Below are 22,584 nucleotides of genomic sequence, written 5' to 3'. Positions count from 1 at the left end.
AGGAAACTTAACCAATTCACAGAGGTAAACTTGACAAGTTAAAGATAACCGATACACCAGATAAAACAATACAAACCCAGAGATAGAGAAAGGGGGAGCGAGAAAGAGAGAGAAAGACAAAGGGAGACAGAGGAGAGGAAGAGGGAGAGAGAGGAAGAGCCCCAAGATGGGAAAGAAGACAGAAGAGAAGAGAGCAGAGCAGGGCAGAGCAGAGAGAGCAGAGACCAGAGAAGAGAAGAGAAAAGCAGAGAAGAGAAAAGCGAAGAGCCCAGGAGGACCAGAACCTCCACTTTTATCATTGACTTGGGCCACCCCCGACTCATCAGAGCCTTTGTTGTCTGAGGTGGATGGGTGTGGCCCAGGTGGCTATCATAACTTTATGCTACAGCTTAATTCTTAATCTACTACTATGAACAGATACATTCAATTGTACCAAAACCATAATCAGACTGTTGCCCACATTACAAGTATTAATTCAAGACCAAACATGAATGTATTATTCACAACACATATTTACAGAGCAATACTGTATGATAATGAGGTTGGCCTCTCACCACAAGACATCAAGTAGGCCCAGGAGTTATCTCTCAGTAGTGGGGCCAGAACAAGGAACAAATGGTCACACTTTATGCATGAGCGGGTGTTGGGGATCTTTGGCCATGGCCAGCTAAGACAATACAGATCAAACACAGGCATCCACACATGTAAATTGAATGCAAAAAGGCATTCTTTAGAAATGCATATGGTTTGGGCAAAAGACGGGCCTTACACAAGTGAAATTCAAGAATTGAATTGGAATTTAAGAGCCAGTTTCAATTCAATTCTGGAATTTTGCACAAGCCTGCAATACAGGTAGTTGAATAGCCTACACTACATTTTCTATACGCATATACCCTTTACATTTGACATGTCCATCCTTCCTCCATCCATACCATGTTCAGTCAGTACGTCATGTACCGTAATGATTCAGGGTAATGATTCGATTCAGGGTATACTGAATACCACCTTTCACAGGGCTGATATTGGTAGCACATCCCAAAATGTTCAATGACGACATTTAAATATATCTTCAGCCAGGTCTTCTGTTAAGTTTTGTTGGGAGGTGTATGGGGGTGGGGGCATTGTAGTCCTTTCTGGGCCATGGCCTAATAGGTGCGTATTTAAATGGGCAGAATGGCTAGTGTCCATAAAAAGCACAGTGATGCACAAGACTGAACAAAAAGGAAGCACACGATTTGTCGGTTTGGTACGAATGGTTTATTTTTATATACATTTACTCCCGAGCCATCAGTTTCTGCTTCTTCAGCTTCTTCTGGGAAACCTGGAAACAGCATGAAGGAATGATTAAATTTAAGTCTACAGGCTATTGTCCACAACTTAACACCAGTGAGTGAGCAAGCCCTGTAAGTAGCACCCTCAACAATTTTTTTAATAGTCTCTGCTCACTCAAATGAGGTAACCACGCCTGTGGGCGCAGTGTTAGCAGTCCATCTTAGCGGTTAACTACACACAAAGTAATCGCAACAGAACTCCGCTTTCCCCTTCCATATCATGTCGTGTCAATGTTATAACAAAGGATATCACAGCCAGCCACACACTGGACCAATTGAACATTTGATACTTGGCATTAGGGAGCCTGAAAAACAATGCTTTTTGATAGTTTTTTTCCCCCCATAAGTATAAGTATATATACTCTTGATCCCGTGAGGGAAATTTGGTCTCTTCGCATCTACATAATTAATGGCCATAATAAACCACCCTCAAAGCAATGTGCACTTGTATATTAGCCATTACATTGTTGGGAATGCTGGATTGAACCCACTGCTTTTCCATCACACATCTAAGCAAATGTATTAACGGCAGAGTTGTTTTAAAAGACTATGTTGGATATGTATCAGTATTGGCAGATACTCATGGTAGTCAGATCAATATCGGGCATAATTAAGTAGTCTTCATGCAATTGCAGACCTGGCTTGCAGAGTCTGCTTGTGTTGCCATTCCCTGATCATGTTTTACTACGCACACCGTAAAGACTAATCACATTAAATTAGAATATAGGCTACATTCTGTTGGTGGCGCCATATGCGAATATACTAAAACAACGTAAACAAACACCGTCCTTACAGCTGAAGACTAAGATTTGGGAAAGATTGTAATATTTTCAAGCGACATTAGTTAAAAGAATCTTTCCCAAATCTTGTCAAAGTCTTCTGGTGTAGGGGTAGCATTAGGCATCTCAACTAAAGCTTTACATTAGATTGGAGGTTGTGTTTTGCTGTAGCAACAAATATTTTAACTGGACCGCATCACCAAAACATTTTATCAGGCAAGATGCTCAGAAATCACACCAAATCCCCAACTGAGATTCCCCTACGTTATGCAGTCATAAGAGCAGTACTCTTTACGTAGGTGGTGTCTTGCTGTTGAAATGGAACTTGATTGCTCAGTCAGGAAAGTCTTTTCATGGGTTATCCAAAGGTGTCCTAAGTTGTCTTCATCGCAATCAAGTTGTCATCCAAACAGCAAGCATAGACACTACAGAAAACTACACTCCTACTTAATAGTTGTTGTCGAACGCACAATCCAGATGAATGCTCAAAACAGGCATTTAAATGATATCAGAATTAACAGCTAGTACTATCTGTGGACAAAAGGAGTAAATCAAAAAGGTAGCTTGACATGAAATAGCCAAGCTAGAGGACAGGGATGACCAGCAGCCATCAATGATTGGATGAGCATAAGTGTGATTGGTGTACAACAGCTTATCAGCATGCTACTCAAACAGCTGACTGGATATTTCTCTGTACTGTAACATTGCCACCATTTAAGTTGTTACAGCACACAGCTTGCAATCTGGTTACAACATCAACTCAGATAAGCAGCCAGGTAAACCATCAAGGTAGCCTCAATAAATAATTCATTATATGTATTGGGAATTTCTTCTGGAAGATTTCACTACTGTAGGCCATTTTACAGGTTAATGTAGCCTACTTGAGCAAGTGGAGCTTATACAGCACTTATGAAATGCTGTATAAGCCTAGGGGGAACACTGATGAAGTTTCACATCCATTTAAAATAAATAAATAAATAAATACAGATCAATTGGTAGTTTTAACACACTTCATGAGTGCATGTTTACCTTTTTCTTCTGGGCCACCTCCTCCTCAGGTTTGGGCACGATCTGCTCCTTCTCTGTGAGGATCATCTCGATGTGGCAGGGGGAGCTCATGTAGGGGTTGATGCGGCCGTGGGCGCGGTACGTACGCCTGCGCATCTTAGGGGCCTTGTTCACCTGGATGTGCTCGATGACCAGGGAGTCTACATCCAGACCCTGTTCAAACACAGCGGTATCTCTTATTAAAATTACAAACACAAATTAACTTCCACATTTGTGCGTCTTGCTGTTGAAATGCAACTTGGATTGCTCAGTCAGGAAAGTCTTTTCATGGGTTATCCAAAGGTGTCCTAAGTTGTCATCATCGCAATCAAGTTGTCATCCAAACAGCAAGCATAGACACTACAGAAAACTACACCGTTCTGTGGGTGAAAGTGGCCAAGACCCATTCTTACGCTTTACACGCATTAAACCACCCAAGACTGCTAAAACAAACAATTTAGGATTTCATTAGGATTCGCTGGAAAGGAAAGTTGTTTCTGCAGATATAAACTAAAAGCAAAATCCTAAAAATAAGGTCCTCAACTTTACAGGAATACTTCTATTAATCTTGTCAACTTATTTCATTACTAATTATACAATTACAAATTGATATTATAATTTCAATAAGTCCATTTGGATGAAAGCACCTGCTTCAGATTTCACAATGATTGAGGAACAAGTGATGCCAAGTTTGTAAAAACAATTAGTGCACACATTTTACAACCAAACCATCAAAAGGCAACTCACGTCGCCTCCCTAGTGAGCAACAGAAGGCACAGCAGTCTCAAAACTGCCAACAGGGGCAGTGTTCAATAGGTCTGCAACTAACCAATATTTTCATAATCAAGTATAGCTTAAATGTACATAGCACCTTTCAGGATATCCAAGGTCGCCTAACGTTCGTTTTCAAAACTGTGCAACTCACCGAGTGGTTAGTGGTGTTGGTTGATTATTAAAAACAAATATATTGGCGCAATGTATGATCCAGCCGTGTTATTTGCTATTGTGGAACTATTTTTTCAGATACCTCACAACCGCGTATAAACTTCCGCTCAATATTTGAGCCTGAAGCATAGACAGTAAAAGAAGGTCTCGCGGAAAGACTACAACCAAATGTAAACTGACTCCGTTTCTGTTTCCGGTGGCGCAGTAATATCAACGTGCAATGAGTCTTCCAACAGAAATCAATGGGATTTTACAAAATGCCAAATAAAACGACAGAAACTGTATTTCGCTATGCTACTTGTTTGGGAACATCAACGAACACCACTAACCAGTCGGTGAGTTGCACAGTTTTGAAAACGGACGTTAAGGGTTGTTTTAAGGACAAATAGTCAAAGGCAATTCAAAACGAATCAGAAAAGTCAAGACAGGACCCATCGTCAAAATTTCAGTGTCCACCACTCTAGTTCATCCAAAACAAACCAGAAAAGGGACTCAAAGTGCTAAATACCGGAATTATCCTTTACCACACCACTAATCTAGTTCCACAGTAGTCCACCCTTTGGGCCTTTTAACTGAGCCTTTAACTCCCTACACACAGGCCCAGCAGGCCTGTAACAGATCCTAAGACAAGGCCTTCCACCAGCATCCGTTAACGCTCCTACCTTCAGCTCAGCGTTGCTCTCGGCGTTCTTCAGCATGTGCAGGAGGAACTCTGCGCTTTTCTTGGGCCAGCGACCCTGTGTCCAGCCAAACTGCTTGGCCTGATGGAACAAGCATTATGCAACTCAGAAACATACCAGAAACTCAATCATGGTTAAAAATAAAAAATGTTATCTATATCTGCAACAAATGACAAGGCTGCTCAGATATTTATATGGTTTGTTTTCATTATCAACTCCAAAGGTGTCCTAAGATGGTCATCATTGCAACCAACACATCATGTGCAGAGTGATCTATGATAAAGGTATATTTATAGTGATGTTAGTCCCCCGTCCTGGCAAACACGGCCTTACCTGGGCACACCTGCCGACACCACCGTTGTAACGACGGAAGGGGACACACTGATGCTTGATGACTACATCCTTCAGGTACTTGGTGGCCTTGCGGATGTGCATGCCTTTGATGGCCTGAGCTGTCTCACGGGTGTTCTTGTAGAATTATAGGAGAAATGCATTTGAATGAACGGTCACAATAAGACCTTTACATTGCCAAGACACCACCAGTTTTACAGATACTTATTTTCCCAAACATGTTTCACTCGATCAATGCCTTACTTTCAAATGAGTAACAAAGAGAGATCACATTATCAGCAGGAGAGACATTCAGATATAACAACCTTCCTGCATTACAGAAGAGTTAGTAGGCCTACATTATTTAATGAAAAGTACATCACCAACACCTTCAACAGGTTGCTCAGATTTACACAAAGGTTATTTTCATGTTGAAATCCAAAGGTGTCCTAAGATTGTCATCATTGCAACCAGGATAATAAGTTACCGGAGAAGAAACTCCCAACTCAAACAATGTACTCCAAATGTTATCCACATACGTGCTTACCTTGAAGTGAACACGGAGATTGGAACCCCGGGCCTTGCATGCTACACAATTAGACAGACAAATACGTTACTCCGGTCAGTCGAGAAACAATTTCAAGTCAGTATACACGTCACGATTCTTGATGCGTCTCAAAACATTTAACTTACACTTAGTCGGGTTCTCGGGGTCGAGCGAGTAGCGGACCATCTTCAGAGATCTGGGATAAACAAAGTTGGGAATTAGAGATCAAGAAGCCTGCGTTAACATTACAATTAAACCCCCACTAGGAGTGGTTTACACTGAGCATCATGACAAGGCTAGTCAACGTTAGCCTACGCTTGCTAACTTTCCTTCGCAACATACCACAGCTAACGAGTTAGCCAGGTAACATTCAAACTAAGAGAGGACATTTAAGTAAACACATACATTTACGTAAGTAAAATGAGCGCAATGTGATATTGTAACCCCGGACAAGACGAATTATAAATAGCCGTCACTAGCCAAGTGGAGGTATGGTTAAGACTATGGCACGCAATAGGAGAATCGAAACATAGAAATAATCCCTAATTCCACGTTATAATACAAAATACTGTTCTGAAAGTCAACTACGTGATGTATATAAGCCATGGTAGTATTTTGTTCTTATTCTGTCATTGGATGCATAAGATTTAATAAGATTATTGGACCATTGAAACTCCACGGTTAACATTGCTTTACTTACATTCTCAGGCCGCGGAGGGGAAGAGGAAGTGAATGGCATTCTGGGAGTTGAAATCGTCAACAACGTCTCGCGAGAACAGTTCCAGGACAACATCTCGCTAATCAAAAATAAATGAGTCGAAATCTGCTGATATCGCAACTAATTAATGAGGAAGGCCATTTATTTACACACTTGAATTTCTAAATAAATGTGGTATTGTGCAGTAGCCTAATGTATGGTTTAGACGTGTGCAGCAACTTTTTCAAACCTTTTGACCTTTTGCAACAATGTTTTGATAATGTTGTACTATTAAAGTAAAATTCAGAAGTAAGGTTTTGAAGGAATATCTTACTAAACCACACTAATGAAAATCACTCAATTATTTTGATCTTGTTGTTCAAGTGGACATAGACAAAGATGGGAGATGTCTCAACTAATCTTTCATCACATCTTGAGATATGCTTTTAGAAAATATATTGTCTAATTGGTTAAATATTTTTTCCCCTTCATGGGACACCAAAAGATAACAATCGTACTCTCAATTTGATCTACACCTAATGTATTATGCATTAGATTACTTTTAAACTTTTTTGACATTGCACAGTGTACAAATACAGCAGAGACAACGAAATGCAGTGCAATATGAACAGTATGGTACTGCAGTCTAAATAGCCTAGAAGAGCAGAATGAATATGGATACTGTATGTAGTATGGACAGATATGACGTACAGGTATGTGCAGTGTATTAACAGTCACATTATAAGAGTAGTAAAAATGTGCAGCGGTGGCCTGCTGGTTAGCTTCAGACTTGTAACGGTTCGAACCCCGACCAGTAACGGCTGAAGTGCCCTTGAGCAAGGCACCCAACCCCTCACTGCTCCCCGAGCTCACTGCGTCGTGATAGTGTGTGCTTCACCCCACTGTGTGCTGAGTGTGTTTCACTAATTCACGGATTGGGATAAATGCAGCGAAATTCCCCTTCCCTCACAGGATCAAAAGAGTATATATACTTATACTTACTTATACTAGTAGACAGATATGTATGGTTGACTGGATATAGTCTACAGTATGATAGCATTAACATTATAAAAGCAGAGGATATTTGTATACCAGTCAAAAGTTTGGACAGAAGACAAAGGAAAGGTCTCTAGAAATATATTATTTCCATACGCCACATTTCATATTCTTCACTGTCCTCTATGACAACTTTGCCGATAATTGATATAATTAAAGCCAACTTCAATCTTTTCAATTAAAATCAGTAAAAGACACACAGCTAACAAATGCTCACAATGTATGGGAAATCCATCAAGGCTGTTGGAAATCCATAGCTGACTATATAAATTTGGTTGAGAGACTGAGCAAAAGGTCTTGAAGAATTAAAAAAAATTGAAAATGTAGCTTTATTTACACTTTTTGTTTGCTTACAACATGAACCCATGTGAGCTATTTCATAATAATAACCACCTACTCAGATAAAGATAAAGAAAAAATAAACATACATTTGAGAGTTTGGGTGTCCTAACTTTTGACTGGTATAGTGTACTTACAGTATGTACATTTTGTAATATAAATAGAATGCTATGGGTGATAGAGTAGGCTACTGCCACCTCCTTGTTGTCCCTGTTAAGTGGTCCATGGCCGTGGTGTAGCTCAACAGGCATGGAAGCTTTGGTTAGTGTGTGTGTGTGGATGTTAATAAGTTGGGGGGGGGGGGGGGCATTAGTTGGTTGGTGGTCACTGAGGTGCAGAGTTAGTGTTCAGGTGCAGAGTTAGTGTTCAGGTGCAGAGTTAGTGTTCAGGTGCAGAGTTAGTGTTCCTTCCCTGCGGGTGACAGCCGCAGGGAAGGAGCTTCCTCTGAACCTGCCTCTCCGGATGCGGAAAGGGCCTGTAACACTTCCCGGAGGAGAGTGGGTGAACGGTCGGTGGTTGGGGTGAGAACAGTCTTTGATGATGCCGACGCCTTGCGTAAGCATTGCTTGCTGGCTGGCCTCAATGGAGGGGAGTGAGGAACCGGTGATGCAGTTTTCCCCATCCTTCCTCTGCAATGCTTTCCAGTCAAAGGCAGAGCTGTTGCATATACCACACTGTGACACAGTTGGTGAGGATGCTCTCGATGGTGCAGCGGTAGAAGTTCATCAGGATCTGAGGAGACAGTTGGACCTTCTTTAGTCTCCTTAGGAAGAAGAGCCGCTGAGCTTTTTTGATCAGAGTAGGTGTTGAGGGTCCAAGAGAGGTCCTCCGAGATGTGGACACCCAGAAACTTGAAGCTGGTGACACGCTCCACCTCAGGTAACACAATCCACCTCATGCATGTGCAACAGAGTAAAGAGGAAACTTGTCTCAAGACATGTTAAATCACATCTTGAGGGAATAATATGCTTTCAGAAAATATATGGCAGGTGGTTGAATCAGTTTTCCCTAAATGGCACATGCAGCCCAAAAGGTATACACCCAATTTACTTATACCCAATGTATAATGCATGGGCAGCAAAGTCTTGAGGAGGGTGGGAAATGTCACAACCTCTGTAAATTCACTCTTGAGGGTATATGCTTTCAGATTATATGGTTTAGGTGGCTTAAATAGTTTTCCCTTCATGGTACAGCCCAAAATGTATTAGCCATGTCATGTACTTGATATCCAATGTGTTATGCATGGGTGGCAAAGTAAAGAGGATGGTGGGACATGTCAAAACCCATAAGATCTCCTCCTGAGATTATATGCTTTCAGAAAATATATGGTTTGGATGGTTGAACCAATGTTCCCTCAATGGCACAGACCCAAAGGTATCAGCCATATACCCGATTTACTCAAACCCTTATGAACGAGCAGCACAGTGGGGAGGGTGAGAAATGGCAAAACCTATGTAAGATCACATCCTGAGGGTATATGATTTTGGAAAAAATATGGTTTAGGTGGTTGAATCAGTTTTCCCTAAATGGTACAGCAAAAAAAGCCATATACTTTATTTATCTATAAGCCCCTCCCAATGTATAGGTGAAGGACCCCTTCATAATTGTAACAGTTAAGCATATTCCATCTGTATTCTCTGAGGTTGTGGCCAGGTTCACTATCCTGTTTGTTGGCAGGTGTGTAACTGGGCCCAGTTGTTTAAAGGTAATTTGATTGGATTTCGGCTATCGGATTGGATCAAATCTTGAAAATGGGTTGCTCAAAGGGAAAAAAAGGATCCTGAAATCGGATTGGATCATGTAATCTAATCTTGGTTTTGATCTAATAAAACCTTCACTTTGTGTTGTGAATTGGGATGAATTTGATCCAAAAAATCAGGATTACCCTGATCCCAACAGAACGGTGGATTCATTGAGGATTTCAGGCACAAAATGTAATAAAACATTAAAGATGGTCAAATAATATAGCATTTTTTATGTATTTGCACTTGATTTATTTAAATGTTACAGTAAGAGACAAAGTATGATTATTTGTATTTATTTGCCGTGGGTGTTAAAAAGAAACTGGAAGGGTCAATCAAAGATAGGCCTACCCCATGCCACCTACTGTATTCTAACTGTTGTTCATATCCACTAGATTGTGATTCCATTTGGTAGTATAATCCGGATTTCGTAATCCTGAAAAGGTTGTATCTGGATCAAGTTGATCCAATCCCAAATTGCTTTGAAAAAACAGCATAAAAGTAAAATCCTGGATAGTAAAACATGGGATTTCCAAATCCGTATTATTATGATCCAGATGAAATATTTTGCTTCATGTCAGTTAGATGGCAAATAAGCCAAGCAAAGCAACAATAATGGTTCCTCATGACCTGAGTGAAGTGATTCAAATTAAATGTGGGTGGGAGCAAAGACACAGTTTGCTTGTTTTATTGGTGAAATGGGTCTTCATAGAATTTTTAAAATGATAAACCTCAACTTTAACATTTAAATTATTTTGCATACCCCTTGGAAATGGGTTGCGGACTTCACTTTGAGAACCACTGGGCTACTAGACTATGTTGCCTTATTCTAAATTTGGCTTGGTCAATATGGCATCCACTAGATGGCAGTAGCAGTATGTCTGTAAACTTCTGCAGGTTAGAGAAATTGTGGTTTTATGATCCTGCATCAGCATGATCATAGCCTGGATGCCAGTCAAACTTCGCTACAATTAGGGTTCAAATCAAACATCAGTCCTGTTAATAGGAGTCATTCTCACATCTTAAAGTCTCCTGCTTAACTTTCATGTTTGGTTTTGTTTAATTTAGTTGTCTTCCATTAAAAACAAAGTCTAGCCTATATTTACAATAGGCCTATGTCAATAAAATATAGCCAGGTAAAGTACAAATAGCCCTGCTTCATGATGATGTGAAAGATTATGAAACCACTCCAACACATACTGCTCAAAAAAATTAAGGGAACACTTCAATCATACACTGGATCGGTACTCTGACACTGTTTGGTTCTGAGCACAAGTAAAACTTTTAAGGCTAGTGTTTTATTTTGCAAGAACTATCAGACATTCTGTGAAAGTAGTTTGAGAATGGAGAAAAGGGTGGAAGGTTTCAAAAAATGTGTTGACAATTGTGGAAAACTGTGTGGAGTGGAGTGTTCCCTTAATTTTTTTGAGCAGTGTATTTTCTAAATAATAATTTCTATATTATTTTCTCTTTAGTTTAGATTCCTCTTTAGATCTGTGAAGCCATCTAGCAAGCAGTAATTTCTACCATCTTAAGACAAATCTGGAAGTAATTGGACAACAAAAAAGAGTTTATATTGAAACCTTTTTTTATTTGTTTATTGTATTTGGTGCTTTTTCATGAAGTGTGAAATGGACGAACCAGCAAGAAATCCCAGAGAGCGGACACCTGGCACGAATCAGCGCCAGACCCAGGCCAGGTCAGAGCCAGATGAAGGCCAGACCCAGGCCAGATGAGGGTCAGATCAGAGCCAGATTCGTTCCAGAGATGGCGGCTATCTGAGAGAATATAAAACCCTTTGCACTGCACATTCTGACATCCAGCAGGTGGGTCATGCACAATGCTCAGTTCTGAATAACGCTGAAGAAGGTGGACCGGTGACAACCTTCAGTCGACTTACAAAAATAAAAATATTATATACAAAAAAGTGTCAACATTTGACATATTGCAATACGCCCCCCACCCCGGTCCCCCGCAGGGAAACTACTGACATGGATTCTTCTTCGCCATTTGTGATATAATGGAGTGCTGATTAATGACATGTTGCCCGACTCAACACACCTACAATGTCTTCCTCTTTAACTGCTCTGTACACATTTGTATATACACACAAATATACAAATTTTTTTGGAACAATGCTTAAAACAATGTTTAGTGCTTCCCAAACCACACATGTCTGCACTGGGGCATGGCATGATATATCCCAAACCCTTCCCACAATCCACAAAAAGAGTAATATCCTTGGCTTGTATGGAGGTGCCTCCTGTTACACAATCCTCCTGAGAAGCCTCTGGTCTGCTCGGACGTACTGTACAAAATGGAGAGGAGACACAGAGGACGAGGAGGCCCGAGTATCACCGACGACAACTGGGCCCTCTCCGAGAGGGTGACAAAACAGGGCAGCACAGGAGCTGATATCAAATTTGGTGCGACTTAATCAACACCTGCTCATGTCCGTGAGGATGAGGGGCTTTTTCTCCTGCCTCTTAACTGCTTAACTTAACTGCTGTTGGCTGTGGTCATCTCCTTGACGACAGTAGATGTTGCCAACAACCAGTCCAGGCTTTCTCTTCCAAAGGAGGGTGCACATGCACCGAACACAACACAGGAAGTGAAGAGGAGTGCATTTTCCATGTCGGTGTGTTGGGAAAAAGTCATGAATGGGAATGGAGGCTATGAATAGGTTATGCTGAATTTGTGGTTGATGTCCGACTAACCCTGCACTTTAATATGCAACATTTTTGAAACTACACTCTCAGATATCTGTGTTTGGATTGCACCTTTGTGAGGCTTGGTGAGTGTGTGTGTGTGTGTGTGTGTGTGTGTGTGTGTGTGTGTGTGTGTGTGTGTGACAAGCCGTCTTATAGTCCACACATCTTTTTCCGCCCAGTCGCATCTTTGAAAGAGGCTGTTTTCTGTCCAACATGAGATCCTGTCCCCTCCCCCATGCACCCGTCCATCCATCCATTGGTCTGTTCCCCTGTCCACCTCTCCTCCCACAGGTGTAGTACTCCACTGACCAGAGGCTTTCCTTTCTGGGCCTACTGTGTGTGTGTGTGTGTGTGTGTATGTGTGTGTGTGTGTGTTGAGGCTGTGTGACCGGAGATGTGCGTCTGTGTGCTGGAACCACAGCTGTGATTGAGACTGTGGGCAGGCACTGTGGCTACAACCTCATCCTCCCGAAAGGAGTGAGAAAAACATGCCTGTGACCAAGCGTGTGCTCCCCAGCAGAGAGAGTTCTAACCAGTCATCTGTCCCCAACAGAGAGAGTTCTAACCAGTCATCTGTCCCCAACAGAGAGAGTTCTAACCAGTCATCTATCCCCAACAGAGAGGCCTAACCAGTTGTCTGTCCCCAATACCCCAACATAGAGAGGTCTAACCAGTTGTCTGTCCCCAACAGAGAGGCCTAACCAGTCATCTGTCCCCAACAAAGAGAGTTCTAACCAGTCATCTGTCCCCAACAGAGAGAGTTCTAACCAGTCGTCTGTCCCCAACAGAAAGAGGTCTAATCAGTCGTCTGTCCCCAACATGGAGGCCTAACCAGTTGTCTGTCCCCAATATCCCAACAGAGAGAGGTCTAACCAGTCATCCGTCCCCAACAAAGAGAGTTCTAACCAGTCGTTTGTCTCCAACAGAGAGAGGCTTAACCAGGGAGGAGGGCACATGTTGCGTCGAACATATAGTACACATGAGTGGTTGCCAATCCATACCATATCATTCTTTTTTTTGTCATGGCAACTTTAGGGGTTTAAGCCATGACAATTCCATGGCTATTCTTTAACATGTGAATCATGGGTGCTGCACAATTGACCACTCAACTGGGAGATCAAATTAATCATTAAGAATCATTCTCCTTGTGTGTGTGTGGGTGTTGTCCCATCTGTGTGTGTGTGTTTGCGTGTGTGTGTGCGTGCGTGTCTAGTCAAGCTGTGTTCTCCTGAGCATGTCGGGGTGAGGCCCTGGGGCTCCAGGTGAGGTGGGGGTCAGACACAGGAGCAACCCCCTGGGAGAGGGGGGGTGTTTGGGACAGGGCCAAGGGGAAGCCGGGAGTGGCCCAGGAGGGGCAAGAGCAAGGCGTGGTACGGGCAGCCATGGAGGCAGAGAGTCACTTGAGACAGGGGCTGACCACGGTGGGGGTGGGGGGGTACACGAGCGCCACGTTGACCCGCTCGGAGCCGTTCTTGGGGCAGATGATTTCAGTCAGGCCTTCTGGTCGGGGCTGGCTCAGTAGCTCGCCTGAGAGAGAGAAAGAAAGAGACAGAGAGTGTTAAAAATACATAACATACACTATTCCACTATATACATAACTAAACACCTTATGATGAAAATCACAGTGGTGGAATCGGTCTTAGTTTTGGACCAAACCCATTTTGAAAAAGGTGGGGAGGCAAGATCCACTGACAGGGGATTTTTGAAGGATTACAAGCTGTTCCCTTGGTTAAGACATTTAATCTGAAAACACATAAATCCACATCTGACTGCACATCAATATCCCAAAGCTTCTATCGGCACTATCCCCTTTGGCCACTAGATGGCAGCTGCACTGCATGCATGAGTTGAGCCAACCCAGCTCAGAACCTTAGACATACCGGTTCAGCATATGCTCTGAACACACACATCAAGTATTTGATATCTATGGAGCACTAGCCTAGTTTGATGGCTCTAAACGAAGTCTTATAGATCTTATTACAGTGATGGGCATATGGGATGTCATGTGAGAAGGGAGAGGGGGGGGGGGGGGGGGCTGCAATGATTCTTGTCCACAGCAGTGGCCCTCAAACAGGGCTCAACAACACCTGATTGGTCTGGACACTTTTATATTCCCTTCCTTATCAGCTATCATACACCAAAACCAAAACAATACAATACAATCAGCACTGTTTGCATTGTGTGTCCATTGCAAACCTAAATATCTGAAACTTGAAATGAATAGAAATGCATATTTGTGCATGTTATTGGCGTTCTACACAGTCTTCTCCAGGCTGCTTTTGTGGGTGAGATCCTCAGCAATGCTGGAAGTGCACCAACAAAACCATTTGAACCGCAGCACTAAGTCCATGGTGGAGCAGCAGCATTCAGACATTCAGCTGAATTAATGATGCCATGTCACTTAACAGGATTAGGGGGTGGGCTGAATATTAAATCCCGGGAAACACTCCACCCTAACACGGATCACATGGTGACACTACACACTTTGATAATAAGGAAAACACAGGCGCACGCACGCACACACACACAAATGCTGACATCAGAAGCCTACAGTAAGGGAGTCAATCCACACACCCCCTCTAAATATGACATCATGCACTGCTAGCAGATCTAAGAGACCTTCTGAACAAAAGCGACGGGCTAGTCAGACCAATACCTCTTTCTCTCATGGAACCTGTTTAAAGCCCAGGGTTGGATACCTTTTGTACAGTAACGGGACTCCTCTATTCTCACAAAAGGCTTTAAATTGTTGTGCATCCCATGTGACTGAGGAAGATGAGGATACGAGACAGCTACACACACACAAACGATGATGGAGGAGCAGAAAAGCACATTCAAAACCACAGTGTCAATGTGTGTGTGTGTCTCTCTGTGTGTGTGTGTGTCTGTTCCTGAGAGGGGAATCAGGTCCATCCAGTCGTGAAACAAAGTGTTACATCATGTGTCAGTGTAAGAGCTTACTGGGAGTCCAAAAGCCTTCTGTGTGACAGCCGAACCTTCTACTGCTAACACTGCTTAGTGATTTCATCTCTCCCTCCCTCTCTCTATATGTCTCAGGGGTGCCCACTGTATCAGACTATCAGACTAAATCCTTGCAGCGCTGTTCTTTGTTGACTCACTGGATCTTTCTCCTCTGATCCAGTGGGAGGAGAGTATAGGGAACGATTAAAAACCAAGCCCTGTGCGAAATAGCAATGACGTGTGTTCATCACAGAAATGTTCGGCTATCAAATGTGTGCATGTGGTTCTCAAAGGTTTGTGGACTACATTTATGAAAGCAAAATCTGAACATAATACTGCAGAGTGGAACACACACACATACACACACTTGAATTTCTACAGCTAATGCATGGGTGGAGAATGATGTGTTTGTGTGTGTGTGTGTGTGAGAGAGTGCTGAGAGAGGAGAGAACACACTAAGGGGTTTTTAAGGGAAAATGCTTTTGGGGTTGACTGACACAGCAGTGACACAGATTTGATGCCAAGAAAGGTCTCTGGCGATCACCCGGGTGAAAAGCCTCTTGATATTTGGAGGAGGGTTATCTGTATTAATGTCAGGGAAAACAGACACTCACACACACACACACACATCTGCTCTAAGACCACTAATGTCAGGCTGACCTGTAAACAGATCATCTGATCTGAGCTTAAGGCTGGCACACTGGTGCGCGCACACACACACACACACACACACACACTGACCTGGTTAATTAGAATACTTCACACACTCCCTCTGCAGCCTAGAGAGCCTATTCTATATCTGCAGACATGCACACAACAAGGAAGAAAGTCCCTGTTCACTATCTGTAGTGTACTGTATAGTGTGCTGTATATCTAGTGTGCTGTATATCTAGTGTGCTGTATATCTAGTGTACTGTAGGCAGTAGGCTCTGTTCTGTTTTACACACAACACCCAGCAGGTTACATCAGCGCACTAGACTGTCTGCCCTTTAGGTTGCACACTGAGGACAATAAAGCCTGCCAGGCCACTTAAACCATTAGTGCTATTGATTTCTCTCTCTCCCTCTCTCTCTACCCATTTAAAGTCTGACCATAGAGGGCGTCCCTCTCTATCTCTTTCTCTGTAAAGCCTGAACATGGAGAGCATCTCTCTCTCCTCCATTTGAAGGAGGGAATGGCTGACCATTAAGACAGGCTAGGCAGGTTCAGCCTAAAGCACAAAGGCCAAAGCCCAACTCCAGGCCAGATATTTATATATACAAATATTTTAGTGAGATGGTAAGAGAGAGAGAGAGAGAGAGAGAGAGAGAGAGAGAGAGAGAGAGAGATAAGGCTGTTAACCTTATAGAAAAGGAATCTGGAATTGAGGTGGGTCTGTGGTGAGCTTTCAGTGGCATAGGTGAGTCGAGTGTGTGTGTGTGTGTCTTCTCGCTCTTTAAACTCCACACAGCCCTCAGCAGACTCTGTAGTCCTGTACGGCTCTAAGAGGGGTGGCAGGAGGATGAAAGGCTGTTAAGACTCCAGTGAATCCTCAGGAAACTGCATCTTTAACCCAATTCACAGCAGAGAGACAAGCTGCGGAGAAGAGGAGGCAGCGGTCAGGGTTAGGGCTAGGGTGTGGTTGTGGTCAGGCATGGTGTGTTCCCAGACTAAAGGTGGTTTCCCCATCAGGTGTTTTTTGGAGCAGAGGGCGGGGAACAGTCATCTCTTTCCCTTCTCCTCCATCTTTCTCTTTTATTTCTTCTAATTCTTCTTTCATTTCTTTTACACTTCCCATTTGGTTCCCTGACTCCCTTTTCTTTCTTTCTTTCTTTCTTTCTTTCTTTCTCCTTCTTTTGATCTTTCTTTACTTCTTTCCACTTTCAGGCAGTTTCTGGCCAGACTGCCCATCATGTGTTTTTTAAATCAGAGCGAGAGTCAGATAGTCAGAGTGAAACTAGTGTGAGCTGGGTGCTGATTCATGCTGCATAACTCTCAGGCTGTTCCTGACACACACACACACACACACACACACACACACACACACACACACACACACACACTCAGGGCCTGTGTGTGGCTTTCATAGAGCTTTGGAACCTTACGCATGACAGACGGCGGGTTCAGCTCTGGCATCACGGCAAAAGAATGTGCACCCCCCCCCACCCCCCACACACACACAGACAGACACACACACACACACACACAGACAGACAGACACACACACCAACCCCCTCATCCTGACCCGTCACTCTTAAATAACATTACCAGCTGCAGTAACGAGGTGAATTCCAGGGAACTGGGTCCATTCTGCTGGGCTAGGCTAAGCTAAGCTAGGCTAAGCTAAGCTACACAGGCGCTTGTCCTCTCGCCAGTTTCTCACTCTCTCACTCTTCTGCTCTTGCTCATTCAATCCTTCCCTCATCACCCCTTCTCTACTGTCTCTCTCTCTTTTTCTCTGACTGTCTCTCCTCTCTCATCATCCCTTTTCTCACTCTCTCTCTACCTCCATTTCTCTCCCTCCCTTTCCTTCTCTCTCTCTCTCTGACTGTATCTCCTCTCATCACCCCTTCTCTAGTGGGCTCTTGCTTTCTCTCTCTCTCTTTCTCTGACTGTCTCTTTGTCTGTTTAGCCTTATCTGTTGCTCTCTCTCTCTCTCTCTCTCTCTCTCTTTCTCCCTGTCTCTCATTCCTTTTCTCTTAGACTACAGTGAACTATCAAAGCCATAAAAGGAGAATGGTCATTCCTCTGGAGTTTCCTGGAATGGGAGAAAAAAAAGAAATGGTTGTAAAAAAAAAAAGCCTTTTCCTGTTTCAAGGCACGCTGACTGTATTTGGGAGAAACACGGGGGAAGTCTTGCTGCGTTGCCAAGGACAACTCTATTGACAATAGCTTCTGTACTTCCTCTTCTTTGTCCGAGTTAGGAACAAGGGGTGTCTGGGGAAGGAAGGGGGTGTGGAGCTTGATGTATTTAGAAGGGGGGGGGGGGCAATACAATTTACATACGAGTGTGATAGCAGATGCATTCTTTAACACATCGTTTCCAGTGTTAGTACATCCTTTCTTTCTCTGTAATAGCATCTCATCCACGGTTATTACTTCATACTCTTCTGATTGGCCGAGATGGGGGACTAGAGGAAAACAAAAGCAGAGCTGTCTTGGTGCCCTTTCTGGCTGAGTGAAGTAAAGGTGGCGGGAGGACACAGACACAGACACACACACACACACACACACACACAGGCTTATGAGTGGGAGTACAGCATTTTTCAGGGCGTGCCTTCAATTCCAGCCATCCAACAGTTGAGAGGCTACAGGGCTTGGTCCACACAGCTGCACCTTCGAAGCTATTTATTCCGCACATTCATTTATAACGCGGCACACAGGCCCAATGCTTTAATACTGCATCACATGTTAGGTTCGGATTCCTCAGATTCCTAGCAAAAAAAAGGATGCCAGACACTTCTGCTTCTATGATTCAGATATTACCCAAATATTGTATCTGCTCTGTGTGTGTGTGTGTGTGTGTGTGTGTGTGTGTGTGTGTGTGTGTGTGTGTGTGTGTGTGTGTGTGTGTGTGTGTGTGTGTGTGTGTGTGTGTGTGTGTGTGTGTGTGTGTGTGTGTGTGTGTGTGTGTGTGTGTGTGTGTGTGTGTGTGTGTGCGCGTGCGTGCTTTAGCCAGTTCTAAGTAAAATCCTCCCCCATGCTTCTCTCCCTAAGAGCATAATATGTATGAAATGGAAATGGGTCAGGTGGAAACAGACTGCGTGTGTGTGGAGGCCAGTGTGAGTGTGTGTGTGTGCTTGTGTGTCTGAGGTCAGTGCGTGCACACTATGCTGTGTCTGTGTGTATGTGTGTGTGTGCATCCATGTGGGTTATGCCAGTGTGTGTGAGTGTGCGTGCGTGTGTGTGTGTGTGCGTGCGTGCATGCCAGCGTGTGTGTGCGTGTATGTGTGTGTGTGTGTGTGCTTGCGTGCGTGTACATGCGTGTGTGTGTGCGTGTGTGTATGTGTGTGTGTGTGTGTGTGTGTGTGCATGCGTGCGTGCGTGCGTGCGTGTGTGAAAGTGTGTGTGTGTGTGTATGTGTGTGTGTGTGTATGTGTGTGTGTGTGTGTGTGTGTGTGCTGTGCTTCTGAATGAGTGCTGATATCCTTCATGTCAGCACCGCAGGGTGTGACCTCACTATCCCCTCAACAATGAGCTTAACCCCTAACCCCCACAACCCACTCAAGCCCAACCCAGTCCCCCCTCACACACACGCACACACACACACACACATACGCGGACAAAGACATACTCATACACACACACACACTCACTCAAACACACACAGGCACAAACACGCACAGACATAACACAAGGTTCTCCAGAGTCTCCTCTATTTCCACTTCACTCAAGCGGTTTTTGTGGGGTAAATAAGACAGCCAAGCATTAGGAAGGAAGTGGTAACCCAGGCAACCAGTAGGGCCCTGAGGTTTGGTGGCAACTTTCCCCCACTGACAGGGTGATTGTGTGTGTGTGTGTGTGTGTGTGTGAGAGAGATGGTGTGTGAATGTGTATGAGTGTGTGTGTACACAAGTGTGTGTGCGTGTGTGTGTGTGCGTGTGTGTGTGTAGGGGGGAGCTGTGACAAAGCTGGCGTGGAGCCAAGGTCAGGGCCTACTGGCTGCTTTCCTCCCAGTCATCCACAGCTCCATATTAATGAGGGGAGAGAGGAGAGAGAGGAGAGAGAGAAAGAGAGATAGAGAGAGGGGGATAAAGACAGAACACAACAGAGAAGGAGAGAAAGAGTAAGGGAGATGGGTAGAGGAGAATGAAAGGAGGGAGGGAGAAAGAGAGAAGTCAAATGTGATGGGGGAGAGAGATAGAGCGAGAGCAAGAGGTGTGTGTGTGTGTGTGTGTGTGTGTGTGTGACTAAGTGTAAGGGATGACAGGATGACAGAAAAAAAGAAAGAAGAAAATAAAAGGTGTGTGTGTGTGTGTTTCCATCTCTAACAGCATCTGGACAGCCCAACATCCTAGCAAACACATGGTCAAATAAATGTTGTTCTCTCCTCACCGGATAATGACCATAATCACGTCTACAGAAAACCAGGGCATTTCGGAGAGATTTGATCGAGAACAACAGATCATCTTCTGGTCTAATACAAAGACCAAATCAGCTTATGTCACACACATAACGGATTAAAGGAAACCCAATTGCATTGGGTTAGCCAGAGACCATCGTGGTGCTCACAGTGCAATAACACAGAAGACCTAAGCAAGATGCCCGCCATATTTCACAGCACCTTCACAAACAAACATAAATGTGATATAATGTTAACACAATAGGAGATATTAATCACACCGACATAATAGGCAACACAAACCTATACACAACAACTCTCCTCTCAGATCTGGTGGCTATGTGTATTCGTACATATGTGTGTTTATATGTGAGTGTGTGTGCTAGTGAGTGTGTCTGTGTGAGTATGTATGCTAGTGAGCAAGTCTTTGTGCGTGTGTGCGTGCTAGTGAGCGTGTCTCTGTGTGTGTGTGTGTGTGTGTATGCTAGTGAGCGTGTCTCTCTCTCTCTCTCTCTGAGTGTGTGTGTATTCTAGTCAGCGAGCCTCTCTCTGTGTGTATGTGTGTGTGTGTGTGATGCCTAATGAGGGAGGCAGGCTGTGTTAAAAGGGAATAATGCAGTGGGCTGTCAGGCGTCAGGAAGCCCCTGGGCGCTGCCTCGGCTCAGTCTGTCTCTGTGGAGGAGACACTCAGACAAAGGAGAGCAAACCCTGCACACGCACACGCACACACACACACACACACAGATGTCCTCATGAGGCTCACAGGGAGCGTCAGGACAAAAGGCCTCAACCCCCCAAACACACACATACTAGCGCATGCGCAAGTGCACACACACACACACACACGCATACAATCATATCCTAGCACACTTACACTCACGCATGCATACAGACATGCATAAAAACTCATGTGTGCTAACACACACAAATACATACTTCACTACAAACACACAAACACACACACACACACACACAAACACATTTGAAAGCTCCTTCTAAATGCTGCTTGCCCTACCCACAGGCAGGAGGGGATTTCAGAGAGTGACTTGAGCGGAGACGCCACCAGGCCCTCAGCTCCCTGTGGGCACGCACCACTTCCACACCACAGACGTACTCCTGGGCCATGCAGACGGCACCAGGGCGCTCGATGGTGTTTTATGCCCCCAACGTCGTCTTCCAGGCAGCGCTGCCACCGGTGACTTAAAGGCACCTAATCCTAAACCTAACCCCAACCCTAATCCTAACCTTAACCCATGCCTAACCCTAGTGCCTTCCAGGCAGCGCTGCTTGAAGACAACGTTGGGGGCATAAAACACCAAGAAACCACCAGGGCATCATGCACAGAGACGCACTCCTACTGACGCCTGATGGATCAGGCCATGCAGAGGGTAGGCACTAGGCAGCTCATCACCAACAGCTAGCAGTGCAGCCTGGCCCGTGTTTGTGTCTGGCCCTCCACTCCAGCTACTTGAGCGTCCCAGGGCCGGTGTCTCTCTGTGTCGTGTGGAAGTGTGTGAAGTGCATCATGTTGTTATACATCACATAAAACTGCACGGTCATCATGCTTATGTAACGGATGCCAGCTAGCTTAGCTGTGCTTGTGGAATGTTGGTAAACCTCACTCCCCGACGCCTCAAGAGTGCTGCTGGCATGTGAGCCAGTAGCCTGGGCTATTGGCTCAATTGTTAGCGCGCTCGCCTCCCGATCTGAGGTGCTGCTGTTCGCGGGTTCGAGTCCGGGCGTGTGCAGGGCTGAATCACGCAGCTTCAACACAACGCAGGTTACACTTATCATGACACAGCAACTGTTCTGGTGTAGTGTTTACAACATTAAATTAGCAGAGGCTTTGTTTTTTTTTTAAACCAACTGTAAAGGGGACAACACACTATTTGTGCGAGTGTGTGAATGAGAACTAGTCTGTAGAACTCCAGGTAAAGGATGACTGGGACTCTGAGCTTTCAGTTTCAGCTTCTAACAGATGTGTGATCAGTCAGGGCGTCTGACAGCAGAGGGGCAAACGGACAGTACTATGTTGTGATGTGGTGTGTGTGTGTGTATGTTTGTGTGTATGTGTGTGTGTGTGTGTGTGTGTGTGTGTGTGTGAGATGAGATGAGATGAGAACACACGCCATTTCCCAGCTCTGTGGGCGAGAGTGGGGGTGTAAAGGGGGGGGGGGGGTGGGGGGTGCATGATGTAATCAGCACAACACCGTCTCTGCTGGGAAAACACAAACACAGAAACCTGGCGGAGGAGGAGGAGGACGGGTCACACACACACACACACACACACACACACACACACACACACACACACAAAGGAATCAACTCTCCGAGGAAGACGTAGTGGACAAAGGAATGCCTTCAACCTGAGCTTCCGT

General features: G+C 44.3%; 2 protein-coding genes and 4 non-coding genes across 6 annotated transcripts in view; all 6 read right to left on the bottom strand.

The window, feature by feature from the left end:
* Positions 1-1,234: 1,234 nt before the first annotated feature.
* Positions 1,235-6,383, bottom strand: rpl17 (ribosomal protein L17). The gene is made up of 7 exons (XM_076283998.1): positions 6,360-6,383; positions 5,806-5,855; positions 5,660-5,700; positions 5,116-5,250; positions 4,765-4,863; positions 3,140-3,331; positions 1,235-1,321 (listed from the first exon to the last, which is right to left on the bottom strand). Exons 2-7 carry the CDS (start codon positions 5,843-5,845, stop codon positions 1,274-1,276), a joined length of 555 nt encoding a protein of 184 aa, XP_076140113.1. The 5' UTR covers positions 5,846-5,855; positions 6,360-6,383; the 3' UTR covers positions 1,235-1,273.
* Positions 2,439-2,503, bottom strand: LOC143123579 (small nucleolar RNA SNORD58). The gene has a single exon (XR_012986866.1). It is a non-coding gene; the product is annotated as a small nucleolar RNA SNORD58 (small nucleolar RNA).
* On the bottom strand, positions 3,421-3,485 carry LOC143123578 (small nucleolar RNA SNORD58). The gene has a single exon (XR_012986865.1). It is a non-coding gene; the product is annotated as a small nucleolar RNA SNORD58 (small nucleolar RNA).
* LOC143123577 (small nucleolar RNA SNORD58) lies at positions 4,960-5,031 on the bottom strand. The gene has a single exon (XR_012986864.1). It is a non-coding gene; the product is annotated as a small nucleolar RNA SNORD58 (small nucleolar RNA).
* Positions 5,511-5,582, bottom strand: LOC143123576 (small nucleolar RNA SNORD58). The gene has a single exon (XR_012986863.1). It is a non-coding gene; the product is annotated as a small nucleolar RNA SNORD58 (small nucleolar RNA).
* A 5,610-nt stretch (positions 6,384-11,993) lies between the features above and the next one.
* mfhas1 (multifunctional ROCO family signaling regulator 1) overlaps positions 11,994-22,584 on the bottom strand; it is a 36,351-nt gene continuing 25,760 nt past the window's right edge. The window contains exon 2 of the mRNA XM_076283997.1: positions 11,994-13,731. Within this exon, the coding sequence (XP_076140112.1) occupies positions 13,601-13,731 (131 nt within the window). The 3' untranslated portion in view covers positions 11,994-13,600. The remainder of the gene's footprint in view (positions 13,732-22,584) is intronic.

The sequence above is a fragment of the Alosa pseudoharengus genome, unplaced genomic scaffold (genome assembly GCF_046254945.1).
Source record: "Alosa pseudoharengus isolate Yale_2024_CS ecotype anadromous, Long Island Sound unplaced genomic scaffold, YU_APseudo_1.1 YU_APseudo_1.1_scf_14, whole genome shotgun sequence".
NCBI lineage: Eukaryota > Metazoa > Chordata > Actinopteri > Clupeiformes > Clupeidae > Alosa > Alosa pseudoharengus.
This window is presented reverse-complemented; position numbering and strand designations above follow the sequence as displayed.